Below are 12,664 nucleotides of genomic sequence, written 5' to 3' on the forward strand. Positions count from 1 at the left end.
ATTTCCAAATTGTGAACGGGGTTGAACAGCAACACTATATTATCCATTCATAAATAAATACCCCTATTTTTTCCCTCTCCTAAAAATTAATAACTAATTAATTCAAGAAACAAACAAAAAAGATCTGTCTTCTCCTCTGCCGTCGTATTTCAGGAATGAGAAGGTTGCCGCGCCTTCTCCTCCGCCGTGAATGAGCTTCCTCCGCCGTCACCATGCCGGCCACGCGTCCTTCCTCCGATCTGATTCTGCACCGCCTCACCTCCTCCGATTGCGAAATCAAACTCAAAGCCATTCGAGAGGTTAAGAACCAGATCATCGGCAACCGCACCAAAAAACTCTCCTACATCAAGCTCGGCGCCGTCCCGGTCCTTGCTGCTGTTCTCGCCAGCGCTGATGCTGATTCCACTCCCGGTTCCAGCCTCGTTGTCCAGTCCGCTGCCGCGCTTGGCAGCTTCGCCTGCGGCGTCGACGCCGGTGTCCGTGCCATTCTCGACGCCGGAGCTTTCCCTCATTTGATTCGGCTCCTCTCTGCCGCTGACGACAAGGTAAATTCGATTAGTTACACTTTTTTTTTTCTCGAGTTTCTATTTCGTGATTTGTTTCTCAGACATTGGTGCTTAAGATGATGTTGCTGTTGCGAGAAATGAGGCATTTCTCTGTGATACATTCGAAGTTCGGAATGGAATAACTGTTTGGAAATAGTTTTGTGTTTATCTTGTAATCAACTGCAGTTTTTTGAATGCCTGCATTTTAGTTTGTTCCTGTCTTTCTATGTCTTTGTTAGGTTGTGGGTTGTGTCATGTTGATGTAGTGTAACCTTACTACGTTTCTGTTGTGGGAACGGCAAGAACTAAGTATATTTTTTAGGAGATGATAGGGTGGAGTACGAATGCCAAGGAATAGAAAAATGGAACGGTAACCGAATGCTATTAGTAAAGAAATTGGAAGGGCCAAGGCTTGGCTTCATATCCTTTGCATGGTAAAATTGGGAACACAATGGAGTCTAATTATTAATGTCCTCATAACTTATATTTTCCTACGGTTACATGAAACATTTTTAAATGCGATGTATGCTTGAATACATGTTGCTTTTGTTTCGCTGCATCTGGTGGGTATTTAGGCTGTTGGCAATAGTTGTGAGGGCTACTAGAGTACGATCTAATGCAGTCTGTGGGGTGTCTGTGGGGTGTGGACATGTTCTACCAAGTCAATCACTTTGTACTTTCATATTTTAGTATAGGTTGAATGACAGAGGTTTCAGGAAATGCATTTGTTATTATTTCTATTTAACCTTAATATTTTTCAATACTTCTTTATGCCTTTTATTCTATTGTGTCATGCAGCGGTTACAACAAAACATACCTGCCTAACCTTTATACATTAATATTTTTGTGATATGTTATATAAGTGTTATTTTTCTCCTTTCTAATGATCTAATAGACTTGACTCCCTTTGGTTTCAGGTCGTGGATGCTGCTGCTCGCTCTTTAAGAATGATTTATCAATCAAAACTAGCTCCGAAGTATGATTTTTATAAAGAGCAAGACATGGGATTTCTTCTTTCACTACTGAAAAGTGGAAATGAAAATCTTACCGGACTAGGCGCAAGCATTGTTATTCATTCTTGTGAGACAAGTGACGAACAAAATATATTATGCCATGCTGGTGCTTTAGAAAAATTTATTAGTCTTCTTGATGGTTCTCTAAGCCAACGAGATTCTAGTTTAGAGTCCATTGCTGCAATTCTTAAAAACAATCCAGAAGTTGTCTCTAAATTTGTGGACCTTCAAAGTCGAAGAGCTTTGAGTTCAATAATTGAATTAACCAAGGACAGATATTCTCAGACAAGGTTGTTAGCATCCTTGTGCCTGATTTGTGTAAAGAATTCATCTTCTTGCTATCTACAAGACACAGGAATTGAAACCAAATTGATAAATATTTTACTTGAGCTTCTGGATGATTCCGGTAAAGTTGGAGACAATGCTTGCTTTGCCTTTTCAAGTTTAGTTGCTGAAAAAGATGTGCAGAAATTAGCATTTGAGGCAAATGCTATTGATAAGTTGAACAGTCACTTACAAAATTGTGCTTTACATCCCAAACGTCTTGAAGGAATATTTCTAGCCCTAGCTGCTCTTTGCTCAAAATTGGAGTGTTGCCGGTCTAAGTTTCTTTCATTGCAGGTCTGTTGTTTCATGAAAACTACTAGTAAAACTCTTATATTTGTTTTGCCAAGAACCAATTTTTAATTCCCCCCACGCCATGTATTGTTGTCTTCCTTGCCTTGGAAAATGTAAACAACAAATGCAAATTAAAAAGAAACCTACAAATTTAACCCTGAGACTGACTTACTGGAATGTAGCCTTCTCTATAATGTTACTATTGGATTTTTCTTTTGTCTCTTGTTCCCCCTTTTTGTGTCATTGTAATTTTGGCTATGTGCTTGTTGTAATGGTTTGTCTTTATCGTGTAACACTGGCGACAAGAACGAAGCATCACATTTCCATGCTTGTGTGTACTTGCAGTTATTTTCTAGAACCATTTAGCTTAATGTTAAACACAGTTTAACAGTTTTTAAGAGGCAGTCTGGAAACTGATGCTGTGGGTTTCAGCCAACTTTTTTCTTTCGTTTGTAGGTATGCTTTATATTTATTCTCTCTTAAATGGTTAACTTTTTTTAAGGTTGTGTCATCAGGCTCACTTTTTTTTTCTTACTGGCAGCACTTGCTGAGTTAAACATAGAAGCTTCCATGTAAATGCGATTTTTGCTTATTTTTTCAGCAGAAATAGCTTGTGTGATATTGACTTAACTTTGTAAATATGTCAACTAATGGTACCACAATCTGGTGTAAAGAATGGGATCCCCCAATTGGTTATTAACATGATGAAATGGTATTGAATTGAAATATATATGGGTGGTAGTTAATTTAGCAATTATTGATGTGATGTAGATATACTCACCGCAACATGAGCAATTGAAAATGTTTGACATTGTGTAATGTGTTTTTTCCTGATATATAGATTAGATGATAAGCTATTTGTGTTTCTTCTGAATCTTGTAATGGAAAAATTTGCCCCTGTAAACTATGAACTTAGATACTAAGTCCACTAGCAATTTCTGCTTCACTGTTTGTGAATACAGGTCTTGAATATGTTAGTTGATGCCTTAACCTATGATGATGCCAATGTCCGTACAGCAGCTTGCATTTGCTTAAAAAATGTTTCACGCTCAATCAAGGTGCATTACTTGTGACTAATGACACTCTGCCTTCATGCTATGTATAAATAATTCTCATAAAATTTCTTTCAGAATTCGAGTGCAGGTTATTTCACGAATGAAAGGATTATAACTACTTTGGTTCGGCTTCTATCTGATCGTTCTACTTCTGTCCAAGTATGTTTTATCACATTTACAATGTTCCTAGTTTTTTGTAAGTTAAATTCAGTATATGCTGGCTTTCTTTCCTGGAGAAGTACAGACAGCAAATTTTCTGCCAACCATGCTAAAGGATTGAAATCTAAACAGTGGAATCTGAGTGTTAAAATATCAATTACATGTATAATTTAAGGATTGTATTCTCTCACCTGTTCCTGTATTGATTGTAGATTAAGCCTGAACTTGAATTGTTAAGGGATTAGGCTTTTTATAAAGGGCTTGGTGGATTAACTTGGTCTAGTTCTGAATTTCCTATTAACTCAATATTATTTGGCTAATAATTAAGAAACTGTGGTAGACATTTTTTGTCATAATTAATATCTGCAATATTTGTTTCCATTTTGTGTTTGTATGTTGTATCACCCATTGGGTATTTTATTTTTGAAATGGTCACCATTTATCCACAAGGTGGTACATGATTGTGTTGACTCTTTTCAACATGTGCACATTGAATATTTGAATAGTTCTGTACTAAATACAAACTGCGAAATGTGAATGACTGGCTGGAAATTTTTTATTGGTAATTGGCATCAACCTTTACACAGAATAGAGATCCTAAACTTCAGCTAATCACAAGGAAACCAGTAGATAGAATCTGTCCAACTATTGACAGAATCAATTAACAAAACAGTAGCCTATTATGTAGCCAACGAATGTTCAGATAAGATGTACACAAAGAGAAACACGATATCTGTTAAAATAAGAAAATAAGGTAACATTAAGTTAAAATTGGATTTGGAAGAATGGTATCATAGATATATTGCAATTCATGCTGAGTAGAGTGATATGACTTAAAGTGTTAATTTTTGGATTAACTGTTGTACAACGTAATATACAGAAGTATGAATTTTCCCTTCGTTGGTAAGCATAGTTTTTCCCATGTTACCAGGTTGCGGCCCTTGGTGCTATTAGCAACCTAGTGATCGACTTTACTCCACAGAAGTCAAAATTCATACAATGTGGAGGTATTAAGGAGCTTGTCCATTTGACAAAGTCTATGGATTCATCTTTACGGTTAAATGCTGTATGGGCCTTGAGGAACATGGTATTTCTTGCGGATAAAATGTGTAAGGAAAAAGTTTTCTTGGAGTTGACAGTGTCTTCTGTAGCTAGCCTTATCTGTGGTAATGATCTTTATTGCCAGTTCCTACTTTTTCTGATCAATTGGTGTGCGCCAAAAAAATTGTCATTGATTCTGTATACACTGCAGATCCAGAGCCTTCTGTACAAGAACAAGCTCTGGCCCTTGTTCGTAATTTGGTTGATGGATGTATAGATTGTGTTGAATATGCTTTTGCTGAAGATGGTATCATACTGGATGCTGTTGGAAGGCAATTGCAAAAATCTTCAAAAATTGAAATTGGGATACAGGTTGCAAACAGCTTTTGAAACATTCATTGGTGGAATACAGTCATTACAATGGACACTGTTGTTGATGTTATAATCTATTGATATATATTATGATCATGTTATGGTTTTCCTTTCTGTACCTCTGTCCACCCTCTTTTTTGGGTTATTTTATACAATAGGAGATGTAGGTTAGTGAGGAAGGAAAGATGATTGGTTTCATCAAATGTGTTTATGCTAGTGAAATTCTAAAAAGAATTGTTTATGCAATGAGAGATCCTTGCTCCTTACAACAGATTACAGAGGCCGCCGGAAAATATAGATTGAGTGGCTAAAAGATGAAAAGAAAGATACCCAGAGAATGAAATAAGCAATCTCCACCAGGCCTCTCATGACTCTGTATATGCTTTCTTATAAATACTTAAATTTTTCCTTGACAAAATCCTCTCCAAACACCGTTGGCACACTGTCACATAAGTTTAAGTCATTAGGTAAAGGCATAAGAATGGTTTTTATATTATATTTCTAGCACACTCCTCACCCAAAATTCCCATGGGCCTGAAGTGTGACCAATGCACAAACCTAACTAGTTTGTGTGGGAGTTAAACAATGCCATGGTACCCAAGCCTTCTATGACTAGGTTATATTTTTAACGTCTACTACCACTGTAAATCATTGCATCAAATGTTTAAGGGGCCAACAGTGTATCCACTTTCATATTTTTTTTTTCTTGTATTATTCAATCAATTAACTTTTAGATTGACATCTTGTTTATTTATATCTGTTCGATTTTGAGAGTGTGGTTCTGTCAATGTTACTAGGGAGAATATAATGTAGGAAATTAATAAATTTTGATGATCTCAATGGAAGTGCAAAGGTTGAACAAAGTATCTTTTTCCCTGTCAGGATAAAAACAACAAATTAACACAATAAGCATATGAAAAGAGGAACTGCAATTGAATCGAAATATTATTCTTCAAGCTGATTGTTATCTATCCATGTAGGGGATGTACTTACTCAGCAATATTGCATGTGGAAATGAGTCTCATAAAGAAGCTGTCATGCAGCTACTCTTTTCAGAAGCTGAAAATGGGTCTCACTCTTTCTTTAGCCAGTTTTTGCTGAGCAATGACAGTCGTTTACGCCCATCCGCCCTTTGGGTCATAGTAAATCTCACATTTCCTTCAAGTCCTGGTGCATTTGGTAGGATTGTAAAACTGCGTAGTGTTGGAATTGTTTCTCAAATCAAGAAGATGGTCAATGATCCTTGCATGGATGTGAAGGTCTTTTAATCTTCCTTTCAAACTGGTCTTGTTCTTTACTTCCTCTAGACTCGAATACATGTAAATAATAACATATTTAGATTTGCTTTGTTGGTGGAAATACTATCTGCAGTCATTTTATAATTTTTTCTTTTGTTGGTGCAGCTTCGAGCAAGACAGGCACTTGGGCAGATTATTACTTATGGTGATAATTAATTGTGATCAGTTACTCCATTCAAATCCCTTGAGCTACAGGCAAAGAGAAATCATGATAGAACTCATGTAAGGTGTATCCAGTCTTGTGCTTCAGCATCAAGTATGGTACGTATGAGAGTGGGTGTATGTCAATGCCTTGTTATCTTTTCTAGAAGTTCATTTCTATTCTATTTAGGGAGACCACGGGCATACTTTATTATGCTATGGAAAATTGGTATAGTTGACTGTTATTTTGTTATTAATACCTGCGTAACCTTGATCAGTTAACATGATGGTAAAACTGTATAAAGTTGGCAGTGGTTCAATATTCTAGGACAGGAAAGCGGCTTTATACAGTGAGCTGATGATTCTATTTCTTTCATCTTCGAGCTATGTTCATATTTATTTAGGGCCTGCGTAGTAGTAGTCTTCTGGTCGTGGATGAATATTTATTTTTTCCTCATTGTTTTTCATACTTTATCGCTCTTCTTTTAACTTTATTTTTTGTGGTGCTACTAGTTTTTCAACATGTTTTCCCAACATGGTATTCTATTCTACTTTGTCAAATTGATACATTTTTTTTTTCATGCTTCCTTTGCAGGTGTATAAAATTACTTGTATTTTTTTTGAACCAGTCAGAGCAGTGTGAAAGTTTTTGAATTTTGTGAGCACTCCTGACTAGGTTACCCCAAAGCCTCTTGCTCACTTTGTATCACCTTTTGTAAGTCGGAGGATCAAAGTAGATTTACAGGCTTTAGTGTTGTACCATACGAGTAGTAAATGTCAATTTTAGAATTTAGTTTCGATTTCATTCTTATTCGGGATCGAAATTGATCTTTGCGTGTTGTAAAATTTATTTTCTGGGTCATCAGATTACTCCTGTTTCTTTTGGAGGCGGTAAATGCAAATGACCAGTTTTTCTAACCAGTCCCAAAGAATTAGTTTCAAAATCTGAATGCTTGATAGTGCCAAAAACTAGTTTGTGAACCAAACTTGGTATCTGTATTTTATTAGTAGCAACGCATTAATTAATCTATTAGTTTATTAAGCTTAATATATGTCATTTAAAATGGGATAGTTTACAATCATTGGAATAACATAAAACCTTATTATACTTTAAAAATCTTATTACAGTTCAAAAGAATAAGATATGGTGTATTGCTAAAACAATCTAATAATTATGTTTGCACTCTTTCTGTTTGTATATGTTATGTTTTATACAACGGTAGCATACAGGTAAAATTATACTCATGTCGACATTTTTATGAGAATTAAATTAGAAGTTTTACTTTAATTTGTTTGGTAAGAATTAATCTAAACTAATTTTGTATTAATTTGTTTTTTTGTCTTTAATTGCAAGTAAACTTGTGGATTTAACTAAATTAAAACAATTGTATTATTGATAAAAAAAATTAAGAAGAAAGCCAATATAAATATGTAAAGTTGAATAAAAATACTTTTAGTTAATATCATGAATAATTTATAAAAAAAATTATAAATTTTAAAAATTAATACTAGTAACTGAATCAACTATAATTCTTTCCAAAATGTTTAAAACTTAAAAAAGTTATCAATGGTTATTAATCTTTTAAATAATGTACTGAGTCTTAAAGTCTTAAAAAGAAGAAGATCCACGAGTTTTTTTAATAAAAGGGGTTCTTTAGGAAAAAAATACATAAATATGACTTTTGATTATAAGTGATGTTGTAATAATTGTGGTTACATTCTAACGAGAAATGTGTACAAATTTTCACCCCTCTTGTAAATTCTTCATTTCAAACTTTCTAAATATTGGATCGTATCAGTAAAGGTATTTACAGAATGCATTATACTAAGAGAAGAAGACAAAAAATGAATTTCTGAGACAAATATTGCCTCTGAAACCAAAATTACACCTAGATTCGGAAGAGGTAAAATTAAAAGACTGAAGAGAAAAAAGAAAAAAAAATATCAAACATGCTAACTTCATCGATTTTTCATGTGTTTGAGTCATCCGAAGGCCATATTACAGTTTCCATGAGCCTTTCCCTCATCAACTCCAAGTTTTCATCATTCATTTCTTGATATATCTCAGAGTGATTACATTTCTGCATGCAATAAGAGGTGTAGAATAGAAAGGTTATAACTTTTGTTAAGTGCATTACACCTTCACAGAGGCTTATAATATTGAGTTCAATTACCTTGATCCATTTCCCATAAAGGTGAAGCCGCGTTATCATCACTCTTTCAGCAAGTTCACGTTGCTCCTATCAATGGGGCCAAACAAAAAATCACACATTTTCCATCAAATGTAACTATCAGAACATGTGTTTTACAGAAAATCATGTGATCAATTAGACTGAAAGTAGTGTGATTTAGACACAGCATGCTTGTAATGAAATATAAAATTGTAGAAAATTTACAACAGAGTAATCAAAAGAAGAAAAAAAAAAACAAACTACCAACTTTCTGAAAATTATCAGCAAATTATATAACTTTTCAGATTACATACCTTCCCCAGGGATCGTATGAAGTTTTTCCTATCAGCTGGATCGTTTGTTGCAACGAAACTGTCAACATAGAAAACACAAAATAACAATTAGCTAAAAAATAAACCTTACCATGCTTAGAAAAAGCTAATCAACGTTTCTATCAGATAAATGTTGCAGAAAACTAGAAACTGTGAAAGGTTGCCGTGTGCATTTCATTGAGATACACATTCATGTAGTGTCAAATAGACTATAGAGACTATTAAAAATTCATTTCTTAACATAGTATTAGAATTATGGTTAAAACTTATCTGATGTTTGATATTTGTTGTTTGTTAGACATATTCGTTGACAATCATCCATTGTTTAATATCATTCTCGAAATATATATACATATACCTCACAATAAGTTGTATTGAAAGTCTCGCATATATGCTAATTTAGAGTTAAGAATTTGAAAACCATCTACTACTCCTGATAGGTCTCTCGAAGAGAAACTCACTAAAAATATACAGCACTAATAATGAGTCAAAATCACATAGAGATTTGATACCACTTTCTCAAAACATTAAGATAACGAGTGGTCTACTTTTTTTCTCTTTACGCTTGATTTATAACGAGATCCACTGAGATTAAACATGATCTGAAAATGAGACAGGCATTGAATGACCCAGTTCAAGTAAAATAATGAAACTGAACCAGCACATCTGAGAAACTTTCCATATAGAATGTCTGCAATCTTCTCTTTTTCAGAAGTTCAGGTTGAACAACCATGTCAAATGAAAATTCTTGCTACAATAAGTATTCGACTTACTTATAGAACCACGTATATTGAGGTGGATTCATCTCATACAACTGCTGAAGAACAGTCCTCGCAGCCTTGTATGTGAAATAATTGAGTATTTGCTGTATGCATCCAAAGGTGAAGCTAGTCAAATTGCAAACAAGCAACAGTAATATCAATATTCTAAACTTAAAGCAAATTATTCACATTATTCTACGTGTCATACCAAGATTATATATAGCAGCACTGAACAATCTGTTTACTATTTTGAGTACCTTTTTAACATCATGAAAAGTGTCTTCATATTGGCCACCGAGCTCGTTGACAATAGTGAGTGTTTTGGTCTTCTTCTTGTGCCTGTTCTGCTTCTTCAAACTTGTGCTAACACTGTGATTCTGAAGGAAGGAAGTAGCGAGTTTCATGGTTGCTCGTCTCTGCAAGTGTCTCCTCTTGAGAGTGAGACTCAGACTATTGCAGAATGCACTGACAGTGGTGGTGTTGCTCAGAGCTTCCACGCACAAACATGGACAACCGTGCGACTCCACCACAACAGATACACCGCCCACCATCGTATCTCACACCCTTATGGAAGCTATTTCTAGAAAAGTGCAGAATTGATACAAAGATCACTGGAAATGGAAAATCATTGCAGTCAAAGATAGATAGATAGATGCATGCTCCTTTTGAAGCTGGGATTTTGAGATGAATCTTAACCAAACAAAAATTCTGAGGTCCTAAATTTTCAAACACATGTTGCCTTTTCCAGTTTGGAGTAAATTTCGGGTCTACGCATTTGTCACCAACCCACGCGCTCAAACTGCGATTGAAGTAAATATTCTTGTCTTTCAATAATTTTATTATTTAAATGAGTTTTAAGGGTACAATTCATTTAACTATTTTGATACTTTTTACTTAAATAAATATAATTTATTTAAGTAAAAATAGTGTTATGGTGCCCCTGACCCCACGTTTCGGTGGATATTTTGTAGGGTGGAGAGATTAATCTGGTTATCGCGGCTTTATCATATGCTTGGATTGACTAGATCGTTCTCTTCTCTTTAACTTTGACTGTTTAGTTGTCTTTAGTCTAAGCCGCTCGGTAAACTTCTTAACCAGGAGGGAGAGGTAACAGCAAAAGGCAAATGTTAGTAGGATGTAGTTAAGTGTGAGTAGAATGTACCTGACTTTTGGTCCTGACCTTCTATTTATAAGTTGTTTCATGGACCTTAAATTAATATAAGTCGAATAAAATATAAATAGAATATAATATAAACAGTTTTACCTGGCTACCCATAAACAACTTTATCAATATCTTTAATCAGATATTATTTTATTCTTAATATCTTTAATAAGATATATCGTAACCGCTCGGCTCTGATATCATACCATACATTATTCCCCCAAGTCCGAGTTAATCGTTCAGCTTCTAGCAATGATTTAACTATAGGACTTATGAGTTTAAGGGAGGCTGCTTTTAGTCGTCGCTTTGTAGATGACCAACGGTTGAACACATGTGACTATTTCAGTTGAGGACGAGAGTGAGCATTTAAAGAGAACGTTCCGCTCAGTTTAGGACGAAAGTGAGTCCGTGTAGAACCTCACCGCTCGGTTTAGAACGAGAGTGAGTCCGTATAGAACCTCATCGCTTGGTTTAGGAAGGGTTCTCGGAAAGCGTCTCCTGGGTTTTTGTGGACGAGAGTGAGCGTTCTCGTAGAACGTTCCCCATCGTTCAGTCGCTCGGTTTAGGACCAGGGGTTCTTGGAAAGCGTCCCCTGGGTTTTTGTGGACAAGAGTGAGCGTTCTCGTAGAACGTTCCCCACCCTGGGTTTTGAAGTTCTAACCATTTTTACTACTGTGATCTCACCACAATTGCAAATGGAGATTATCCCTAATAACCCCATTGAACCTCCACCATATGAAGAATTACAACTTCGATGCCCCAAGCTATTGCAACAAGAAGAAGAATATCAGGAAGCAGACACGGCTCATTAACTACCAAGATTGGGAAGAAGATGGGTTAACCTCCAATGTCACCATGGCTTTCATAAAACAAAAATAAAAACCCTAATTTGAGAATCCACCCTCATTTCACCTCTGTAAAGGGTTTCATAAAATAAATTTCAAAAATAAGAAATCCAACTCACAACACTTTAAGGACTCCACGTCAGTCAATACATGACATTTTACTATGTAATTGCATATCTGAACATTTGGTCGTTAATGATTTAAATGACATTTACAAAAAAGACTAAATTGAACACAAATTACGTTAAATAATTAGTTAGGATTACATTGAACAACAAAAAAATATTAAGACCATTTCAAAGATTCACAACAAAAATTGCGACCAATAATTATATTAAGCCTAAAAATAAGAAATAAAAATGAGAGTTAAAAATAATAGTAATAAAAATAAAGTAAAAAAGGTCACAAACTGAATAGGGGCTTGACCCATTCCAGTTCTTCCTTTCTCTTTTGTACCTCTTCTTCTGCTAGGTTCACACCTTCCTGCACTTAGGCTATTTGGGCTGGACTTGACCGAATACAGTTCTTCTTTTTAACCTTTTTTTCATGTTCGCACCCCTCCATTTTAATTATATGAGATGGTGTTGACCCAATTTAGTTTTTTTCTTTCTTTCTTGAATCTGTTTTTGATGTTCACATCTCTTGCACTTTCTGTATGTTTATTTTTTTTTTTATGTTTCAAATGATTGATTTACATATTATATCTGTACATTTTAATTATTGCAAAAAATCACAAATTTTAAAGTTTTATAATAAAGTTAATTTTTTTATCGTTAAGTTTTGGATTTGATAATTAAAATTTTCGTTTTTTTATAAATTTTTATCATATTAAATTCTGGACATAAACGGTGAGTCGACGTAATCAATTGTTAAGATTTATTAAATAAAATATTTTCATAAGCACGTTATTATTTTGTTTTGCAAATTCAATGAAATTTAAGCTGAAAGAATTAAAGAAAACCATATGGAAACCACACGTTGTGCAGAAATACCTACTTCATTTTTAGGTAAAAATATATGTAGAATGTACGTTATGAAAAACTTTTTCCTTGATAAATGGAAGATTTGTGTAGAATCTTGAAAAATTATATCATAATTAACATTAAATAATTTACTTTCACTATTAAGTGAAAAGATTCCTACTTGAAGAT

At 34.5% G+C, this 12,664-nt stretch overlaps 2 protein-coding genes across 4 annotated transcripts; one reads left to right on the forward strand and one right to left on the reverse strand.

Annotated features, from left to right (window-relative positions):
- Window positions 1-21: 21 nt before the first annotated feature.
- LOC106762918 (armadillo repeat-containing protein 8) lies at window positions 22-7,253 on the forward strand. Of its 2 annotated transcripts, none has more exons than XM_022781780.1 (9): window positions 22-545; window positions 1,463-2,179; window positions 3,139-3,234; window positions 3,307-3,390; window positions 4,322-4,499; window positions 4,643-4,803; window positions 5,784-6,062; window positions 6,207-6,362; window positions 6,838-7,253. In XM_022781780.1, exons 1-8 carry the CDS (start codon window positions 213-215, stop codon window positions 6,255-6,257), a joined length of 1,899 nt encoding a protein of 632 aa, XP_022637501.1. In that variant the 5' UTR covers window positions 22-212; the 3' UTR covers window positions 6,258-6,362; window positions 6,838-7,253. The 2 variants fall into 2 exon arrangements, with proteins under 2 accessions (XP_022637501.1, XP_014502530.1); XM_014647044.2 differs by having other exon boundaries at window positions 23-545; window positions 4,322-4,556.
- A 724-nt stretch (window positions 7,254-7,977) lies between these two features.
- On the reverse strand, window positions 7,978-10,275 carry LOC106764227 (chaperonin-like RbcX protein 2, chloroplastic). Of its 2 annotated transcripts, none has more exons than XM_014648474.2 (5): window positions 9,764-10,275; window positions 9,519-9,610; window positions 8,728-8,785; window positions 8,417-8,482; window positions 7,978-8,323 (listed from the first exon to the last, which is right to left on the reverse strand). In XM_014648474.2, the coding sequence occupies exons 1-5, from the start codon at window positions 10,055-10,057 to the stop codon at window positions 8,213-8,215; spliced, it is 621 nt and encodes a 206-aa protein (XP_014503960.1). In that variant the 5' UTR covers window positions 10,058-10,275; the 3' UTR covers window positions 7,978-8,212. The 2 variants fall into 2 exon arrangements, with proteins under 2 accessions (XP_014503960.1, XP_014503961.1); XM_014648475.2 differs by having other exon boundaries at window positions 9,519-9,632; window positions 9,764-9,848.
- Window positions 10,276-12,664: the final 2,389 nt, after the last annotated feature.

This window comes from Vigna radiata, chromosome 6 (assembly GCF_000741045.1).
Source record: "Vigna radiata var. radiata cultivar VC1973A chromosome 6, Vradiata_ver6, whole genome shotgun sequence".
In the NCBI taxonomy this organism is placed as follows: Eukaryota; Viridiplantae; Streptophyta; class Magnoliopsida; order Fabales; family Fabaceae; genus Vigna; species Vigna radiata.